At 37.6% G+C, this 22,285-nt stretch overlaps 1 protein-coding gene across 3 annotated transcripts in view; it reads right to left on the reverse strand.

Annotated features, from left to right (window-relative positions):
• STRBP (spermatid perinuclear RNA binding protein) overlaps nucleotides 1-22,285 on the reverse strand; it is a 160,257-nt gene that overhangs the window by 52,751 nt on the left and 85,221 nt on the right. For all 3 annotated transcript variants that reach the window (XM_075560466.1, XM_075560464.1, XM_075560465.1), the window contains exons 4-10: nucleotides 14,338-14,503; nucleotides 10,962-11,106; nucleotides 3,062-3,153; nucleotides 2,467-2,562; nucleotides 1,233-1,344; nucleotides 535-632; nucleotides 216-327 (exon numbers count right to left, since the gene is read on the reverse strand). In XM_075560466.1, coding sequence (XP_075416581.1) covers nucleotides 216-327; nucleotides 535-632; nucleotides 1,233-1,344; nucleotides 2,467-2,562; nucleotides 3,062-3,153; nucleotides 10,962-11,106; nucleotides 14,338-14,503 — 821 coding nt within the window. The remainder of the gene's footprint in view (nucleotides 1-215; nucleotides 328-534; nucleotides 633-1,232; nucleotides 1,345-2,466; nucleotides 2,563-3,061; nucleotides 3,154-10,961; nucleotides 11,107-14,337; nucleotides 14,504-22,285) is intronic.

The raw sequence follows: 22,285 nt of genomic DNA on the forward strand, positions 1-22,285 counted from the left end.
CCAGGCTTAGCCATTATTAAATTATCTAAGCCTAACAAGGTATGTACCATATGTACTCCTGTATAAGCCGAGTTTTTCAGCACATTTTTAATAAGTCTTTGTGGTAAAATTAGGTGCCTCAGCTGATATTCCGGTCGGCTTATACTCAACCATATATGGTATTTATTAACCACCACTGCCAACCCCCAATCCCAATAAAAATCATTCATACTCACCTTCTTTATCATTAACTGACCAGGAATATTTCTGAAAAGGCTTACTGGATGGAAGAGGATCCATCTCCAGCACTTTATAAATCTGGCCAAAGGCTGATAGTCTGAGGGCATGCTAAAAAATAAAACATCGTATTTACTGACATTGTATTTACCATTTCTAAAGCCCATAGGACATGTAGCTAAAAAAAGAAAATTCATTCAATCAATAGTGATACTACGATGGCAAACAACAGGCAAGAAAAAGTATTTAAATAGAATAATGTGAGAAAATAAGGTCTAAAATTTCAAAATAGCCAGAATGGCATGCCCAGTCTCATACCTGTGCACTGTGGGTAATATCTTCCTTTTGCTGAACAGTCATGTAACTGAGAGCATCTGTTGGGTCACGCTCACAAGGATCATGTAGACCAGGACCCCCTTTGGTACAGGTAAAACACAAATAGTACTTAAAACTGAGCTGACAATCCAGTAAATTAACACAAGAGGAAAAAGAAAAGAAAAATAATAGAAACTAATTTTTATAACTACTTAAGTAAGCACTTAAATGTCTTTATTTTCACTCGAAGTCACCAGCCCCAAATAAGTCTTTCTCTGAGAATTTAGGAACAGCATGATAAACTACCCAAAATCTTAAAAGGAATTACATAGAAGAAATAAGGAGCCAATTTAATATTTTCAAATTTAATGCCAGACTGCAAATAGAATGAACCTCATATATTTTAACCAAACATCTGCATTTTCAAAATCCACTTTCTAGGTAAAGCAAACTCATAGCAGACACAATCTCTTATTAGTACCTTTTATGTTAGTACATATAAAACACATAACAATTACTGAAATAAACTTTATAGCACTTTTCTAATACTCAAACATTTTAAGTGGGGAAAAAAAACTCCATATGAAATCACTTTTATGCATCCTTTTCCTATACAGTGGACAAATTTAGCATACATTTAGGCAAATAAACTAAAACGAGACTTTTCTGACTCTTCTGCCTCCAGAGTGTGAAACCCTTACCAGGAAGTAGTATTCCAGATGCCAAACACTCCATTACTCGTCTCAAGGCCTCCCCAGCGCCCAAGGGTCTATTACAAGTACCTATAGACTTTTCACATATAAGCTCTAGTGGCTAGAAGACATTAAATTACAGATTAGTACATGCACAAAGTGTTAAAAGGATTCCAGTTACAGGTGAGCTGACATTACTATCTACAAGTGAGGCCGAAAAGTTAAATTGAATTGAACACATCGGACCCATTTAACTTTCCCCCCATAAGTGATTATTAACTATTTACCCAGGCAGGTATGAGTTTTAGACTGACCATTGCTGAGATAATATATTCAGAAGACATTTTTGCTACAGAAACTTTATTTTCATTTATCCCTCCCCCCAGATGACCACTAAAGAAACTATCGCATCTATACTGATTTAACAACGATTCAACAAATTACAAAAGTTAGTAATAGCTAATATAACTAGTCAGTGTACAAATCCAGACCATTTACCTCCCACTCAACTTAGGAAGCTGTCAAACAACAAATATCTCACAATAAGAATAAAATTTTATTTCATACAGCCCAAACTATAATAAATACAAAACCAAAACTCTATATTTAAATAAATTAAAAACTCATACAATATTCAAAGAAATAATTGCTTATTAATTCATAAATGACCTTTACTTGTTTATTTAAATTGCCTTACAATGTTCTTAGTGGTGGTCTTAAGTCAGGAATAACAATTTCCAAGTGAAAGCTTGCAATATATACTACTATATCCAAAATCAGGTTAAGTATACTGCTTGCCTGGTTCTAATAACTAACACGGACTTATTTTTAGGTACTCACACTCAAAGAGAAAGAGACAGTAGGCATAGGTGCCATATACTGACATATGGGGTCATTTTCTCTTAAACTACAGTAGGCACAAAAAGAACAATGCGCCAGTCAAGCTGGCTTCCATGGACAGCAGAGAATGGTGCTCAACCAGGAATACAGAGAAAAAGTGTAGGAAGATAATCACTTCTAAAAGGTTTAAAACCTTTTGTCATAAAAAGGCTCTATAGCATGAATATGATGGGACAGAAGAGAAAACAAAAGAATTCATATCAAAAGGTGCTAATTTTTTCCCTCAGAGCAAAAGTATTTAATATATACCTTACCTAATTCAGAATATAATTATTTTATAAAAATATGTAATTCCTATGGGATTATAGCTTCAAAATTTGTTTAACCCTATTTACATACGTACCCATCCTTTTAACGGTGCCCATGTAGGAACTCTGTTGCACAAATCACGCAGAATGCGGAGGACAATTACACATGATTTTAATCCATTTGCCCTTGCCTAAAACAAACAAAATGATTCCAATATCCCAGTTGAAAAACAGCCTTCATTTTAAGTACACAGTTCATGGATCAAGGGAATACTAATTAAGCAGTCAGTGGTCAAGCAAACCAAAACATCAGATTATCAAAAGTAGTAAATTTTTGGTTTAGAAAGCCAGAGTTAAAATTAACAGAAGCATAATATTAAAATTACTTTTGTAGTCATAGTAACCTTACTTCAAGTAACCATCTCATTCATGTTTGTGATTTATAAGCCATCTTTTGAAATCCAAAGTATTAAGCCAAAAAGAATTACGATTATAAAATGTCATTAATGATGGTAAAACCTATACAAGGCACTATACCTACATTTAACTCATTTACTCTTACAACTACCCTATCTGTACAAGAGAAAATATCCCATTATACACATTACACAGTAACAGTTACTAAGTGACAGGTGATCCAAATGAAACCTTCGCAAGGCTACAATAATCAGAACAAAAAAAAAAGCCGACCTGAAACCATTTGGCATGTCGAAGAGACGCCAAGGCGTTCAGGCATCTCTGCCTGTCCAATAAGTCCGGAGGATCTTTCATCGCAACATTTTCTAATGATAAAATGGGATAGAGACAGACAGATACAATTTGACCATGGGTTCCTGTCAAATTACTAAAGAATAAAAATAAAAAGAATAGCAACAACTGAATGAACTATTAAGACTCCCAGAGCATCTCCTATTTTTGGCTTTGTTGCTTTCTTTTTTTAACATTACACACACACACACACACACACACACACTATGATTTTCTAAAGTGGAACAGCTATTATAAGTAGTTGCATACAAGGCAAAACAGGATTAACTGAATAAATATTCATTCGGTAAATAAATGACCATTGCAATGTACACGTTGGGATCTTATTAAGCATATATATTATCACAGGGCACAAAATAGGGGCATAGCACTTTTTCCTTTGGTGGAACAAGAGAATGAGAAATCTGAGATTGATATCCAGTAACACCATTTTTTTATAAAAAGGGTTTCATCACTAATCAATTCCTAAACAATAAAAACATCAATTGGGACTCTCTTATGTAATAAACACAGCCAACAGATGGCCATCAAGATGACCAGAGCCAAGGAGATAAATCCTCCCGGGTTACCATTATTTCTTTTCTTTTCTTTCTTTTGTATTTTTTTCATGATCTCTTTCTCTAAGTCAGAATTATTAAAATTACAAAGATAAAATACATTCAAGTCTTATATCCATCTTCTAGAAAGGCAATAAAAGACTACTGTTTAATTATAGCAATTTTATTTATTTTAACATTTTAAAGTTAGATCAGATGGCCGGGTGCAATTAATTAAAAACCCAAATGTTATCAATAGCATATTTAGAAAAGAGGTTGCATGATTCTACAACCACATTTAAGAAAGGTAAATTGATTTTTCTCTAAGATACTAAGAAACAAGTTTTAAATGTTGTGAAGACTTGGGTCATTATTGAAATGCATACAAACATACATGTTTTTTGAGGAATAACTCTTTGTCTAATCCAATTAAGTGTTTATCTTTTAAGAATGCTCTTAAAAGCTAGAAAGTCCACTAAACCTCTTCCTAGCATAGTTGTGGCAGTATATCACAACTGAGTAATATGCTTGTATGGACCAATTGATACAAATGCAAATATTTTTTTAAATGGGAGACATCACTAATATATTCTGATTTTCTGAGCTATTACAGGACTCTATTATAGCGGATTTAATTTGATGATAATTGATAAAAGGCCATTAACTTAAGGTCCAATAGCAAACAAATCTATTAGAGTAAGAGCCACGATTGTTTTCAGTAGTTCCAACTCTTAAGGCTGAAGTGCTACACGCTTATTTTCTGACCAGGTGATCAGGGGAACTCTACAGCAGACACTTGCATTGTTTCCCATTAGCCCCTGCTGACAAGATTATAACACAGGATATCATTTCAAATGCTCTTTTTCTCACAGATTGGAAAGCCTCGAAAAGAATAGTTCAGGAGTATTTGTTTATAAACATAAAGCAAATATGATATGGTATTCTCATCAAAGGTAATCTAGGTCTTATACTTACTAAATTTTAAAGAACTGACTCACTTTAATGTTTTCATGGCAAACTGCTTAGCTGTGATCAATACAAGTATTTGTGTAATGCTTACATACCAGATAAAACAAACTACTAAAATGATTAGACCCTTTGACAAAGGTTGACTGACTGCTAAGTAATGTGATCCTAAGAAAAAGGTGTGGACTTTGCATTTTTAAGACGTCGATTTTAAAATTAAGATGAGGCAAGCTAAGTTTGAGTCTATCACCTTACCAAGTAGGAATGTCAAGAAGAGGGTAGTGGGATTAGGGTTGTGAAAAGAAAGAGAAGGAGGAGTCTGGATAGGAAAAGACAAGGCAACCCAAAGTTTTTCTGTTTCTAAGGTCAGCATTACAAATAGTATCTTACTCTCTTTCTAACATATATATTTTCAAAGGGTCAATGGCAAAAACATTCAGATGAATCATTTCAACCCAAAGTCAAAACATAGCCCAAACTCTTATTGGAAAAGAAAATTAAATCTATCTATCTATCTATCTATCTACTACAGTCAGTCAACATTTGAAGACAGTAGATTCTACTAAAAAGATATGAAAGGGACAGGCAGTGAGTGAACAGAAGACTTTCACCAGGTTCCCTTTTTACAGCACCATCAGAATGGTCATGTGTCTTCATGTTCTGATAATCCAAAAATCCAAAATATTTCAATATTCATAAGGTAGCAAACAGTAAAAGAGATATAATTCATCTCACTGTATTGACTTTAAAGATTCTTACACTGAAACAACATACAGTACTCCAGTACTACTTATAAGTACAGCTTATCTGTTTCCTTTCTATAATTAATAAAGTTTTGCATATTTTCATTAACTTGAAAATGTAATAACAAAATTGCTGCTAGAAAAATGCTACTTCTGGCAGCAGATCATGAGTTTCACATTCCTTTGTGAATGTAAATATAGGTTTCTTTTTGTTTGTTTTTTTCTTTTCTTGGATTTTATTGAGGGCTCTTACAATGCTCATTATAATCCATACATCAATTATATCAGGCATATTTGTATATATGTTGTCATCATTCTTTTCTAGACACTTTCTATTGAGCCTTTGGGATCACCCCCCCACCCGACCCCTTGGAAAGATGATAAATTATTATTTTCATTTCCAATTTTATGGAGAAGCAGAGCTTTTCTGATTAAAAAGGCACCTCGTAGCCCTTAATTAGGAACAATATGACCCATTTCACTTCTTCCTATACTGAACAGTGAAACAGATAAAACATAGCACTGGAGGGAGACAATCTATGCAAATCTATGAAAAAAATGAAAAACGTTTATGTCTCAGTAATCTGGCATCAGAGCATGAGGGTACACTGAACATTCTGAAAGAAAGCACTCAAGGGGGGGGGTGGGGGTGAGTCCATTATGACAAACCTTGTTTATTTGATTAGAGGTTAGATAAGTGACCAGAATATCACACCATATTGTAAGAAATGTTGGTTAGTTTCTCTCAATCTCTTACATGCAGACTAATTATCTGCCACTGTTAACAAAAACTAGCGTGGATATGGAATGGCCAAAAAGTCAAAACAAGATTGTGTTAAAGAAGAGGCATGTCTAGAACCTGGGCTCTTCAAAGGTGGTTATTATGAAAGTCATCCATAAATCTGGATAAAACTGATAAGAATGTTCTAGTTAACCTGAAGTTACCCCAGCATTCCCTTCTCTGCTAATTTCTCGTGACTTTCTAAAAAGAATGCTCCAAGTCATTGCCCATGCAAAACATTAGGACAAACTAAAGTGAACAGGTAAATGTAACAATAAGGTGTGGTTGTAGGGAAGTTTAGCAAACAAGGGAGGGAGAGCATCTGAGTGAGCGTAAGTAGGTACTCTCCTAATTCATATTAGTATAATTTTTCGTTCATGCCTCATTAGGCAGCCAACCACTGAAAAACCGATGGCTAAGAGCTGTTTTTGGCCTTATAGGTCTAGAGACTTTGAAAGATAGGGGAATAAAGCATGCAGCGTCACTATCATCCCAGTTGTGATCTTTCCACTGTGAGAAACTACTGCATTGATCCAAGTAGATACATGCTAGTGAACTTCTCTGCCAAGTTGCCTTCAGAGTTCATGCTCAGAAAATTTTTCTGTGAACTTTTGAAAATCTACCCCATCCTTAAGGGCAATCAAGGTTAATTTAAGCCACCATCATGAATCCGTCCATCTTGTCTCTTGTATACCCTTAAATCCTCCTTTTCATAATAGCGTGTATACCCCTAGATGAACCCCTTCCCATTAATGTTATTACCTATAGTACAACTCCTTCCTGTGACATATGTGTTTAACTGTAATTAGGGGGCTTGCACGGCCCCCCAAAAGATATAAAAGCCTTGGTTAGCATTAAATTGCTCTCTTTCCTGCCCTCAGCCCGCGCTGTGCATGGACCTGACTGTTGAGACCATGGCCACCCAGGAGGTGAAAAAGAAAGAAAATCTACTCCAGCACTGCAGCCTGAGGTCTCTCTAAGACTAAGCCACCAAACCCCAAAACTCATGCCATAAAGTCAAATCCAACTCATAGCAATGCCTTAGGCAGGGTAGGACTTCTGAGCCTATAACTTTTTACAGGAGTAGAAAGCTCCATCTTTCTTCCAAGATGAAGCCACAGGAATCTCCCATTTTCTCTAACCACCTGGCTTCAGTTGCCTTAAATACATAATGAACATTTGATTAACCAGTCCCAAACAGCAAATATACTTCCAGTTTAAAATCTCAAGCACCAAAAGAGGCCAAGATTCTTTGTGATGCTCACTCAGAATAACTAAATCCCCACAGAATTCCTACATGCACTCAGAGAGTAATGAGATAGTGAGACACAGAGATAGGGAAGGGTTTCTTGATTTGTAAAGCAGATCAATTAATTATCTACCTCGCAGAACTGGTGAAGGGTTAAAATAAATAATGTATGAGTAAGTATTTGCCACATAGTAGATGATAAACTACCTTAACAAAGCTGATTCTTCAAGATATAAGGCTTGGGCTCTGAGACGGCATTGTTAATTTGCTTCTTATATTAGTCTACTCCTTAATTTTTAAAAATCAAACATTATTAACACATTTTTAATTGCCTACCATGCATTAGGCAGTGTGCTAGGTACTTGAAATAAAGGAGTGAAAAGATACCTGCCTTCAATGAATCATAAGCTACACAATAAACCAAATTATTATCAGCACTACAGCAAACATTCAGAACACTGGGTTCCAATACTGTATTTCAGTGGTTTTTAAGAGTTTAAGCGTCTCTGAATTCAGTTCTTTAGACCTGTCAGGTACACATTATTCTCATTGTTAACTCATGGCAATTTGAGTAGGGTGGGTGTGCTCTGTGAATCTTTGAAGTAAGCGGAGTAACTGCCGCCATTTATTGAGCTTTATCCTGGTTATTATACAAGTTACATAATCCTCTCATCTCACCTCAAAACAACTTTCTGAGGTTATTTATTTTTTTCACAAAGAGAAGCTTGAAAAAGATTGTACAGCAATAACTAATAGCATTAAAAATCAAACATAAAGCTGTCAAGCACCAACTCTGTGATTTTTCTGCTAGGCCTTCTTTAGCAATAAAGATAATAAGTATAGGAATATATAAGTAGTGGGGACTATTTATTCTGTAAGGCCTTCAAATAAAGTATCAAGTATGGAAAGAAAATTGACTGCATAGAAGGAAACTTACATGAGCCATAATAAACAATACCAAAGTGATTTATTCTGGCAATTTAAAACATACAGTATGGTTTGAAAGGAAAATATAGTAAGATCTACTTCTGCTGAAATAAAAACACCCCTGATTGTTTAAGTTGGCAACCAAACCATTCCCAGTTTTCTGGTTCTGCCTGCTCCCGACCATTCTTTTTCTCCTTTTATAAATTTTTATTCAAATATATAGCATGAAAAGAGAGGGAAGTGGAAAATACTGTGTGTGTGTGTGTGTGTGTGTGTGTGTGTGTAACTGTTTGTTTGTTGGGGGGAGGGAGTGATAATATAGAGAAGAAAGATCTCCAGTTCAAAAGAAAAAGTTCCAGGGCTTAGTTTTTAAACCAGCAGTTTTCAACCTGTGGGTCATGACCCCTTTGGGGGTGGGAATGGTGTCAAATGGCCCTTTCACAGGAATTTCCCAATTCATAACAGTAGCAAAATTAGTTATGAAGTAGCAACGAAAATAATTTTATGGTTGGGGGGGTCACCACAACATGAGGAACTGTAATAAAGGATCACGGCATTAAAAGGTTGAGAAGCACTGTATTAAATCCTGAGAAAGAAAATGTGTGAGACTGAAAATTAGAATATATTCCAGTCCTAAAACCTAACTATATCTGTGCTTTCATCCTATTTGGTGAAAACAACTACATTGAGGGAATGAAGGGCAGTAGTCTAAAAAATATAAATCTAAGGAATTTAGGAATTCCACGTTGAAAATGCTCAATTATGCTGGATTCTCCAGCTTGCACAGCAACATACAAAACTGCTAACAAAGAACAAACAGAAAAAGTCTTTGATAAAGTCTAGGTTGGTCAAAGTGAGCAAATTATGAAGGATAACATGTGAATCATTAAGTCTGCAAGGTTAAAAACAAGGTTTAAATGGTGAGGCAAATCTTTCTGCCATTCAAACAGGGAGGAAATAACATGTGTGAAACAGCATATCCAAGCTGATTCTTTTACCTTACTTTGTCCCACAGGAAAATCATATACATCAGCCTGTGAGACCTAGCTCATAAAAGATCCAAGGATCCCTTCAGTAACCCAAACCCCTCAACAGAGAATGTCACCCTCCTACTTCATTACAAACTCCACTCTGCAATAAAATAGTGTTCTACAAGCATGAAATACACCAAGAATCTGTTTTCAGCTTCTCTGAGCAGAAATTAAAAGTTCTAAAGGAAAAAAACTAACCTTATGGGTATCACTGAAAGCTATGACAAAAAATCCCATGTAAGCACACAAGATCATAGGAAAAAAAGAAGTCTGATGTTCCCTAAACGCTTTCAAAGAAGCAATGGAAGAAACGCCTACAGCTACAAGCAAATGTACAATTAACCTAGTCTTTGGCAAGTTTTTGCCTTTATATCATCTCCCTATACTAAAACAATTTTTAAAAATACCTATAATTATAACTATACTTAGAAATGGTTGGTTTTATACTAGAGGGTCAAGTAGAACACAGCTTACCAGAATTAACATTTATCTTGATACTGCAGAAATCATTTTATAGTTCTACAGTTAATAGTGAACTGTAAAAGCTGTTAAAAAAATGAAGCCATTTAAGATTGATTCTTAAGAGGTGCTACAGACATTATATACCAGGGGGGACAGGGGGTGAGGGGGCAGAGAACGGGACGGCATAAGCCCAACTATAGACTAGAATGCAGTTTGATTTCAAAATATGGCTCATATGTGTGTCTAATTTGTATTTGTTGGGTCTGGTACAGTTGATTTTAATTAGCCCCAAGGCATATCATTCTTTCTTTAGGTAATCTTACGTCATGTCTGCCAAAACTCTAAATTCCAACTTCATTGGTAAATGTTTTTATCTATCCTTACCACTAACGTGAAACAAATTAAGAAACTGACCTGTATTTCTTAGAGCACTGGTATTATATGAAGAAAAAGGGAACAGAATTTACTGAAATCTAGTGAAGGAAAAATAGCAACAGGGAGTCCCCATCAGCCCAGATAGGCCCAAGTGTCTCTAAATTGTCATGACAGAGAGTGGCCACTTGGTCAAAGACCTGACATAGAAGCATTATCACAAGGCAAGCTGCCAGGGACAGGACTGAGAGGCAGAAACAAGTTAACTTGACCGGATGAAGACATCCAGAAAAAGAACCCCAACACAGTTCCATCATTCAAATAGAAACCTTTTATAAAAATAACATCAAAATTCTTTTTACTTCAAGATAAAGAAATTGTAAAGCACGATTCCTACATATAACATATGCAAACTGCTAAGAGGGTTATGAAATCTGATCACAGTAAACTAGACTACAGAATTGGGCTGATATTAATAACCCAATTCAACACTAAACAAAGTAAACTAGAAAACCAAAATGGTAGGAAAATTGAAAGAGTAAGATCATTAAAGGCCTGTTTCTGAATTAACATATTTTATATTTTGAATTTATATAATATTGCAAAATATACTAACTACGCAGAAATGGGGTCATTTAAAATATTATGGGCAGCATAAAACAAATGAAGTTATTACTTAAATCCATAAAGTATAATTAACATCGCAATCAAAAGAGATAGTGAATACACAACAAAAAGTATGTATATAAATGTACCTCCATCCTTTTTCTCCAATTCATCCCTAATTAGAGGAGAAGTAAGTATCACCTTCAAAGTCAGTGTCGGTTCTTTTGTATTCCGAATTATAATTGATGCTTCATTTACACATTGCTCCACTTGATATTTCTCTTCTGTGAGTTTCTGAAAATCACCAAGATTGCAAAACACCCTGTTAGAGTAAAATCTCATCAATGAATGTCAGCCCCTCAATTCTCATGTGATTAATTAAGAACTAAGTATTACTATATGAAAGGGTAGTCCTTAACCTGTTCTGTTGTTTGGGGTAATACTTCTTTCTACTCAAATTATAAGCATATCCTCATTCTGTATTACTCAAAAAGTAAACATCATGTAAACCATCTACTTATATAATTATTAAACAGTATTTAAGGCCATTTAAAAATAATATTTGAAAGGAAAATTGCCAATAGCATAATTTATATGATACAGGTATAACTGGTGTTCTTGTAATTATTAGAGCACTACTGCAGAATAATAAACAGCTGGAGATGTTCTCTAAAACAGCACCTTTTTAAAAGAACATCTTAAATACAATTTTCTACTTTCCAAGGACTTAAAAATATAAGTTTATGCATATTTTTAAGAAAACAGAGTATGCACAAATGAAAATGAATCCTGCATAGTTACTAACCAGTGGAAGTGAATATAAAGTGATTTCCCTTTTCTGATAATAGCGATCAGAAACAGAGATCATCCCAAAGATTCTTCTCATTATGGGACATGTCATCTGACATCCACAAGCAAACCTGAGTTCCCTTTTACCATACAATTGTAAACCCATAATTTAAAGGTCCTCCATAAAATAACCAATCAACTACAGTTATATTTAAAATTATATTATATATTAAATGTATAACTGAATAATAAATTATACAGGGATTTTTGATGCTGAAATTTAGTCTCAATTATCTGACATCAAGTAGTCAGGCAAAATGGAAATAGGACTACTAGGTTTCTGCCCCATCAGTGTACAGTAAAGTATTTCAAATTAAAATAACATTCTACCAGTAAGCATTCCTAAACAGATAGCAAAGAGAAAATCTACTATCCTAATTTGGTATAGAGGAAACCAAGCAAGGGAAAAGCCACACAGAGAATGCAAGAACCAAAACTAGAGCTATTCAAAGAGCAGAATGAGTCAAATTAATTTTTAAATTATGCAAACAGATCATCATAGCTGAATGATACAACCTAAGTAATACACAGATGGCATGAGATACAGGGCAGACTAACTCTAAGTGATTTCTAATTTTGGTCATCCTTCTTCCTTGCTTAACGAAGTTCTAAAATCATTCCAGAAAAGTATAGGGGGGAAAAAATGTACAGTACCGCCTAATCAATTACAGCATTAGATAAATGAAAGTTTTGCTGGGGCTAAGTGTTCAGGGAAATAAAAAGATATTTAAATCATAAGAAAACAGGGTATCAAAAACTGGTGTCCCACATAAAGAGAACTCAAAGGCAATGTGAGGGTTGTAATAAAAGTGAAAATCACGTTTTAAACATTCCCATAAATAATGTGTATAGCCTTACATGTGTATTCATAAACAATTTAATCTGATATATGAATACAATTATCATTCCCAAGATATTTGTGTCTTCCTTTATCTTGTTGAGCCCATAAAGTCCCAATTGCTTCCACCTCGAGAAACTTGCATAGCCCACATGCTCTCCTGGATCCCTCCATGAATACTTGTTAGCTTATCAAGATGCCCAGAAGTAAAGATCCTCACTCAGGAGATGAGCAATGCAGAGTTCACACAGTTGTCATCTGAACAGAGACTGTTCTACAAATGCACCCTAAAGCTTGGCCCCATCTTCTGTATCTGCAATACTCTAGGAGACAGGGCAGATTTTTAGAACGGGAACTCTGATTTATTAAATACCACTGGTCCTTAAACCTTTTCACCTTGTTACATCTGAGGAATAAGTCTACTCTCACCTGAAGCAGGACTCATTCCAGAGAACAGAAAGGGAGGGGAGATGGTTAGAAAAGTCCTCCAAGTTATGTTATTATGCCTCAAATATGCCTGAACCTTTCATTGTTACATTGTTATAGACTCCAGAGTAACAATGTTCACTATCTAGTAGAGCCAAATATAGATTACCTTTAAATAGTAAAAAAATAATTGACACAAAAGGAATTTTATTAGCACTTTCATTTTTAAAATGTATAAGTTAACTTTCCATTTCTTAACACTTTATTGCCTTCCACTTCTATCCCCCAATAATCATATAAGAATTTAAAAGCAAAATAAAAAATTTCACCCTCTAAAAGACCAAAACATGTATTTATCCATCAGAACTGAAAGTGGAAAAGTCAAATATGTGTAGACACTTAGAAAAACATATCTTCATATCCAAGGCAAAAAGAGAAAATAAAGTATTATAAATTAATATGAAAGTGTGTAAAATAGTATAAAACTAGCATAAAGGAATGGACCAATAAGTAAGTCAAGTGTGAGTGTCAGGAATGATAGATTAAAAAAAATCAGGGAGATGGTTTTGATGGTCAGTTGGTGAATAAGAAAGAAAATAATGCTGTAACAAAGCTAACAAACACACATTTAGAATTCTTATTACTTGGAAAAAACATATCTTGTAGAATAAATACAAATAAAAGAAAAATACACACACACAAAAAGTTAGCCTCGCCAACTCAAAGCTTGGCCGTTGTGGGTTGACATCTCTTTGGGTGACACACACGTAAGGACTAATAAGAAATTATCCAAAAGCTGTAATCCAGTTATACCACAGTTAACTCAGATCTGAAACTAAAAATTAATCACAGCTTCCCAAATCAGTGCTGGGATGGTGGGCCTATGGTGACCAGTTTGGGGCCTACTGCCTTCAGCTCTGAGAAGCCTGTAATCTACCACAGTATCCTCCAGGGAGCACACTAACATTAGAATTTTCTAAATGCATCACAAAGTGAAAACGGTTTGGAAATGAGGAATTAATGATTTTCCATTAGCAGAGTAGATGAGGTCACTGTTAAATTAGCTGAGTCTTCAATTTTAAAAATTATCATCTATGAAAGTCCTCAATTGTTTGGGCTTTTTTCAATTTTTTCAATTCCTTTACATATTACACCAGCCCATCCAAATATTTTATAACAGTAAGAGAACTTAGTCTCAAAAGAAACACATGAAGACACATAGATACACCTGAAAAGTTTAAGGCTGTCCCTTACTAGCCACCTTAATTTGGAAAATAGATCCCATTAGTCACCAGAAAGCTACTATAAATGTCATGGATTAATTGCTGTGATTATTCATCTCCTTACTGAAGGTCATGCCCTATTTCAGATTTTTGCAGATTCTCCTAAAGGTGCAGTTAAGTTGTACTCACCTGAATCTGAATAGGAAGATTATCTTTGACTGTGTTTAACAATGTCTCTGTGGGCTTATCTTTACACATTAAAACCAGCTCCAAATCCATATCATCTTTAATCAGCAAGCCTTTTGCAACTAGGCCAATCCTCATGACGCCACACAATGTTCGGCCACCTTGATCCCTAAATATAAAAATCTGAATGATTACTTTCATGATCTGTAACTTTTATGATACATACATACATACATACATACATACTGCATATCTATACATATATATATGAATCTATACATAATGTTGACTTTTTTTACATAGTTATAAATTGGTAACCCCAGACATTCAAAAATCCCTAAATTATCTATGTTCCTCAAGGGATCAATGGGAAGCACATTTCACACTGAGTGTTTTAATTCTATACTTTTATCTGTATTGCCTAAGAAAACCCAAAATACTGTATTACCTTACACAGTTCTCAAATTATTTCTCCTAATCTTCCTTATCCTATAATTTAACTAATCAAAGAATTTGTGACAAGCATGAATGCCATGATATTCTGAGAAAGAGCATAAGAGCAGAAACCTAGAAGACCTGTTTGCTACTCCTGCTGGTTGGTGCCTGCTGACTCAGTATTCACATCTGTAAAATGGCTGTATCACTCGATGAATCTATAAAAACTTATGTGGAAAGCAGAGTAATGTGATAAAAATAAACTGACAGAGGAAGGAATGAACAGACTAAAAATAATCTGCCTATATATGCATTCCAAACCCAGTAGTAGCTAAAAGAACACTGACACAACAATCCTGAATGGTGCACAACTAAATTGGTAACAATTCTTAATGGTTTGCTTCTCTTAATCACAAGTGAAAATGTGAACTAAATTTAGCACTCATTCAACAAGCAAGCAAGCGGTCCAGTAGGGAGGCATACTAAAGAAGATGAGGCTGTACCTACCCTTTAGTATGATCCATCTAGTTTCTCTTTCCAGACTTACACTACAGTTAAGTAACAATACAAATCACTAAAAAGTATCCAAAATATCCTTAAAAGAGGAAGAGAAACTAGTATCTAAGATGCATTTTAAATGTTGCATTTGAGAGACCAGAAATGTAAATCTCAGAAATGCTAAGTGTTTTTTCTGTTCATAAGATGGCTACTAAAATGGCAAAGTACGGATTCAAGGCCACTTTGTTTGATGACAGTGTTGATGTTCCTTACATTGTAGGATTGCTTCTTGAAGTTTGAAAGGTCAAAATTAACTGTGGACAGTGTAAAATATGAAAGTAAAAATAATTTATAAATTATCAAGGGTTCATGAGGACAGGAGGATGGTGGAGGGAGGTGGGAAAAGAGTAGCTGATACTAAGGGCTCAAGTAGAAAGAAAATGTTTTGGAAATGTTGATGGCAACCTATGTCCAAATGTGCTTAACACAATTGATGTATGGACTGTTATGAGCTGTAAGAGCCCCCAGTAAAATGATTTTTTTTTAAAGAAGCTATAAATAGTACAATGATTCGATGCCTAGCTGACTTTAAGGACTCAATAGGGACTTTCAGGAGTGAATGAAAACTATAAAGTGGTTTAAGTAAGTTGTTCTGACTCACAGCAATACTATGTACAACAGCAGGAAACACTGCCCAGTTCTGTGCCACCCTCACAGTTGCTCTTACATCTGAGCCCAGTAGAAAGACGTTAAAAGGCATTTTAAAGCAAATGGCTAAGTGTAGGGAAGTCTTTAATATTAAGAATAAAGTCAGTCATCTTTGCCTTTGTCCATTCATCTTATCATTTCCACATATCCAATTTGTTGTTGTTAAGAGTCATCTAGTTGATGGACTGGAAAACACTCCTAAGGGCCAACAAATGATCCTTGAACTAACTACAAGCTTTTCTTTCGTGAAGTGTTTTGTTATTTGTCAGTGGTTTGTTTTTGTTGTTTTGTTGTCTGGTTGTATACTGTTGCTTTGTTTTCCTCTGTCTTGTTTTCGTGCATGTTAGTGTCTCCACAGGTCTGTCTGAATAGGACAGGCTGGATGAACTATCTGGAGGAAAAACAACGGGACCGACAGTTCCGGGGGCGCTTGGGATAGGGGGAGGTTGGGGGGGGGGGGTAAGGTAGTGGTGTTAACAAACACAGGGACAAGGGAACAACATAAGACCCAAAATAGTAGTGAGGGGGGAGTGGCAGGCCTGGTGGGGAATGATCAAGGGTAAGGTTGCTTAGAGAAGAGGTATTGCTGTAGCCCAGGTGGGGACGGAGCATGGTAGTGGGGCAGGAGGAAAGTCAAGGGAGATGGAGGAAAGAGCTGGGAGTCAAGGGGCATTGATGGAGGTCAAGACAAAGACATGTACATGCAAATATATATATGAGGATGGGGAAGTGGATCTATGTGTCTATATTTATAGGTTTGGTGTTGGGGTGGCGGAAGGACCTTGGGCCTCTACGCAGGCACTCCCTCAATGCATAATGCTTTCTTTTATTAAATTGGCACTCTACGATGCTCACCCCCCCGACACAACTGCTGAGGCCAGGGCAGGTGAACAGGTGAATGTGGTAAGGAGGGCTGATGGTGCCCGGCTGTCAAGGGAGATGGTGTCTGAGGTCTTAAAGGCTTGAGGATAAACAGGCGGCCATCTAGCTCAGAGGCAACAAAGCCCACATGGAAGAACACGCCAGTCTGTGTGATCACGTGGTCCTGAAGGGATCGGTTGTCAGGCATCAAAGAAAGATTGTATCATTGGCTGCACACCTCCATGATCCGATCGCTGAAGACAGACGGGTACATGGGCAAATGTGGCAAAGAAAGCTGATGGTGCCCGGCTATCGAAAGAGATAGTGTCTGGGGTCTTGGAGGCTTGAGGGTGAACAGGCGGCCGTCTAGCTCAGAAGCGATAAGCCCACGTGGAGGAAGCACACCAACCTGTGCGATCACGAGGTGCCAAAGGGACCAGGTATAAGGCATCATGCAAAAAAAAAGTAATATACACACACACACACACACACACACACACACACACACCATGGTGAGTGGGAGGGAGGTGCAGAGTGGAGACGTGGAGACCCGGGGCCCATTTGTCGGCCACTGGAGATCCCCCCATGGGGTTGTTTAAGAGGGGGGGGGTGGGTCAGTCAGGGTGCGATGTAGTACCGATGGGGAGCACAGCTTTCCCCCAGATCCTGGATGCTTCCTCCCCGCAACTGCCATGGTCCAAATTCTGCCTTGCGGGACTGGGTGGGGCGGAGGTTGTGCACTGGTGCATGTGGGGGCTGGGGGCACGAGGGGAGGGGCAGTCGGTGTCCAGGGTGGACGGTGCCTTCGGGACCTGGGGTGTGGGGGGGGGGGCGATGCAGGGGGCAGTGGAGGTTGGGTGGGTTGGAGGAGGGGGACTGATTGCAGGGGTCTGCATGTGGCCTCCTCCCTGGGAGATGGACGGCAGTGGGGGGTGGGGGGACTCCGGATGGGGCAGGATGTGACAGGATGACGATCTGTGAATTATCGGGTGCTCGTGGGGGGAGGGGAGGGGGAAAAGGAAAGAGGACCTGATGCGGGAGGCTTGGGTGGAGAGCAAGTGCTTTGAGGGTGATTGGGGCAAAGAATGTACAGATGTGCTTTACACGGTTGATGTGTGTGTATGTGTGGATTGTGATGAGAGTTGTATGAGCCCCTAATAAAAATGTAAAAAAGAGGGTGATTGGGGCAGGGAATGTGCAGATGTGCTTTGTACAATTGATGTGTGTGTGTGTGTGTGTGTGTGGATTGTGATGGGGGTTGTGTGAGCCCCTAATAGAATGTTTAAAAAACATAAAGCACTAATAATGAGTACAAGTGAGGTAGTTACATAATTTGGTGTCAACTTGAGGCTATTAAGAGTGAAGGGGTGGAGTTTAGCCTGTCAATCAGGTCCCAGCTTGATGACCTCCTTTGGAGACACAAAGGGGATAAATAGCTCTCTGGAGGCCAGACCCACACCCTGTGCTTGGTATTCCTGATGACAAGCCACATGGGGCTACACCAGTGGTTTTCAACCTGTGGGTCGTGACCCCTTTGGGGGGGGGGAGGGTCAAACGACCCTTTCACAGGGGCCCCCTAGTACATCCTGCATATCATATATTTACATTATAATTCATAACAGTAGCAAAATTACAGTTATGAAGTAGCAATGAAAATAATTTTATGGTTGGGGGTCCCCACAACCTGAGGAACTGTATTAAATGGTTGCGGCATTAGAAAGGTTGAGAACCACTGGGCTACACTGATGGAGCCAGAGCCCTGAAACTGGAGGAGTCATGTGGAAACCCAGGCCAGTGCTGAGAAGCTTCCACAGCCACTGGATCCACATGAATTTCCACCCACTGGCCTGTGATCTTCCTGCATTCAGCTGCATTGAATGGCTGTGTGAGTCTAAAGAGGAATTTATGGACTAGTATCAATATATCGGATAATATCAGACTTGATTTGATATGGACTGGGCTGGGATTTTTCTTAATATACAATTGCTCTTTTATAAAAAGTTCTCTCTTACACACATATGAGTCTCTATGAATTTGTTTCTCTGGTCAACCCAGAGTAACACAACAAGAAGAAAATGTGCGAAAATTGATTGGTAGTAACTGTACAACTCTTCTTGATATGATGGAACTATTGAATTATATGATAATGTGGAAGAAGTGCCAATAAAATTTTTTTAATGGAAAAAAAAAGTCATCTAGTCGAAAGGCGTAGGATCCCTAGTGGGACTTAATCAAGGGCAATGTAGCAGCGAGGAATACTGAAGCCGAACAAGATGGTGGGACAAGAGGAAAGTAAAAGAAATGAATAGGGAGGGAGGCAAAGGACATTTATAGAAGTCTAAAAATATATAAATGAAAGGGGAAGAGAACTATGTACTCATTATCCATGTAAAGAATTGAGATGGCAGATGGACATTGGGTCTCTACTCAAGCACTCCCTCAACACAAGAACACTTTGTTCTAATAATTCAGTATTCTGTAATGCTCACCTTCCCAACATGATCGGTGAAAACAAAATGGGTTCATAAGAAATGTGGTGAAGAAAGCTGATGGTGTCCAGCTATCGAAAGATATAATGTCTGGGATCTAAAAGGCTTGAAGATAAACAAGTGGCCATCTAGCTAAGAAGCAACAAAGTCAACATGGAAGAAAGCACACCAGCCTGTGTGATCATGAGGTACTGATGGGATCAGGTACCAGAGGCATCTAAGACCCAGAACAAAATCATACCCAAGGTGAATTGGGGGGGGGGGGGGACATGGAATGGAGACCTAGTGCCTATCTGTAGACAACTGGCCAACCCCTCACAGAAGGGTCACAGGGAAAAATGAGCCAATCAGGGTACAGTACAGCACCGATGAAACACACAAATTTCCTCTAGTTCTTTGGTGCTTCCTTCCTCCCATTATCATGACCTTAAGTCTACCTTACAAATCAGATTAGACCAGAACATATACACTGCTACAGATAAGAGACATAACACAGGGATTCCGGTATAGATAAACACCCTCCCAAGAGCCAACGATGATAGTAGAGACACCAGGATTAGGGGAGGGGAGTGGGGGGAGGGGGAAATCGATCACAAGGATCAACCTATAACCCCTCTCAGGTTCTTATTTTCTCTCACCTCAGAACAGCCTTATTGACTAACTTCTGTTGGCTCTACTCTACAGCCTTATTGACTAACTTCTGCTGGCTCCACTCTACTGTATACACCAGAAAGCGAAATCTCACTAAGGAAAGGGGAAGGGAAAAATATAAAGAAGATTCAATTGAGAATATGTAATTGTAAAATAATCTTGGTACACAACTTTCATCAAAACAGGCAAAATTGAAAGGAAAAAAATCAAATGAGGTGTGTATTGGGGTGATATCCTTTTACCACACTTATTCAATTTACATGTTAATAATCTGAGAAACTGGACTATATGGAAAAAAACATAACAAAATTGGAGTAGCAGTCAATAAAAACCTGCAAAATGCAGATAAAAAAAACCTTGCCTGTTCAAAGTAAGGATGATTTAAAGCGCTTACTGATGAAGATCAAAGGCTACAGTTTCAACATAAAGAAAACAAAAATCTTCACATATGGACCAAAAAGCTACATTGACACACATATAAAAAAAAGATTTATGTTGTCAGAGATTTCATTCGATTTAGGACCACAATCAGCACCTACAGAAGCAGAGGTAGGGGGGTGTGGGTGTGTGTGTGTGTGTGTGTGTGTGTGTGTGTGTGTGTGTGTCCCGCCCACCCCCAAAATCAACTCTATATTATTGTATTGGGCAAATCTGCTGCAAAAGACCTATTTAAAATAAATTTTTTAAATGTCCCCCAAAGTTAAGTTGTCACTTTGAGCACTAAAGTATGCCTGATTCACGTCATGGTATTTTCAATTGTCTCATGTCCTTCAAAAAGCTAGACAGTGAATAAGGAAGACCCAAAATGAACTGCCCTTTGCCATGTGGTACTGATGAGGAATATTAAATGTACCGTGGATTGTATTGTATAATGAAGAAATCTGGCTTGGAAGAAGCACAGCCATTATGTTGATCACAGAGGAGGATGGGGAGACCTCACCTCACAAACTGTGGGCAAGTTAACAGGAAGAACTACTCCCCGGAGGAAGACATCATGCTTTGTAAAGTAGAGGGTAAGTAAATAAGAGGAAGATCCTCAATGCAATGGTCTGACCCTGAGGGCAACTTTGGGCTCACACAGGAAGGACTGTGAGGTGGTTTAGGACCCCCACAGTATTTCACTCTCTTATACATAAAGGGGTCATTGTAAGTAGGACTTGACTTGATGGCACCTCACAATAACAGAAATATCTTTCTCACAAGAGTTACACTCAACATCATTTAACTTTAAATCTGAGTAAAGAACTGAACCCAGAGCTTGGGAACATATTGATAGTTCAATAAACATTAGTTATCATCCCTTGAACAGCTCCTGTATTTTCTGACATTCAGGAACCTTGCTGAGATTTTTTTCTTCTACTCTCTCATTCACTTTTCCCCCCATCTGCTGAACCTATTCCTCTGATCTCTAGGAATTAGTAGAGCGTCAGCCCCACCCCCACCCACCCCCCAAAAAAAGGTGTGTGTGGGGGGGGAGTGGAAGACCCTTTAAATGGGTTGACACAGTGGCTGAAAAAATGGGTTCAAACAACTTTCAGGATGGTGTAGGAAGGCAGGATTTAATTTTGTTGTAAACTGAACTAATATAAGGTGGGGTCAACCAGGGAGGCCCTAACAAAAGAACCAGCTTACAGTCTCTCCCTGCACACTATTTTTATGTTTTAATCATAGGACGTTGCAACAACAATGCTAAAGAAACTGTATCTGGAGTAAGAAAGAACTTAGCAGAACAAGCAGAACTGCCCCTTAATGCTTCAAAGGTTATAAGCTTTATAATGCACATGTATAAGCTGAGCTTATAAAAAATGTGCTGAAAACTGGGGTTTGGCTTATACATGGGTCAGTGGTACCCCAGCGAGGGCAGCATCTATGATGACCTCACACCAGCTGAAGCCCTGCATTGGGATACGGATGATGATGATGAATCCCAGTTTTGAAGGATTGTAACTCTTTGCATTTTAGCTTGGTTGCTGATTGAGCTCAGGGAATAGTACTCTTAAGGTATCCTTGTTGATCTTACTGTTTTTGTTGAACCGATTTTCCAATTACTGTGCTGATGTAAATGACTTGTCCTTTTATTATTTATGGTTTTATTTAAAATAAATATTTAAACACATTACCCCACTGATGTCTCAATTTTTAGTAATTTTATTTTCATTTGTTTTGATTATTGAAACTCACCAATAGCTTCTGCATTTTCCACCCTAGGCTTATACTCAAGTCAACCAGTTTTTCTGGTTTCCCAGGTAATAATTAAGTACCTCGGCTTATGCTCGAGTCACCGTATGTTCGAGTGTATGCGGTAGTCT

Source organism: Tenrec ecaudatus, chromosome 10 (assembly GCF_050624435.1).
Source record: "Tenrec ecaudatus isolate mTenEca1 chromosome 10, mTenEca1.hap1, whole genome shotgun sequence".
Classification (NCBI taxonomy): domain Eukaryota; kingdom Metazoa; phylum Chordata; class Mammalia; order Afrosoricida; family Tenrecidae; genus Tenrec; species Tenrec ecaudatus.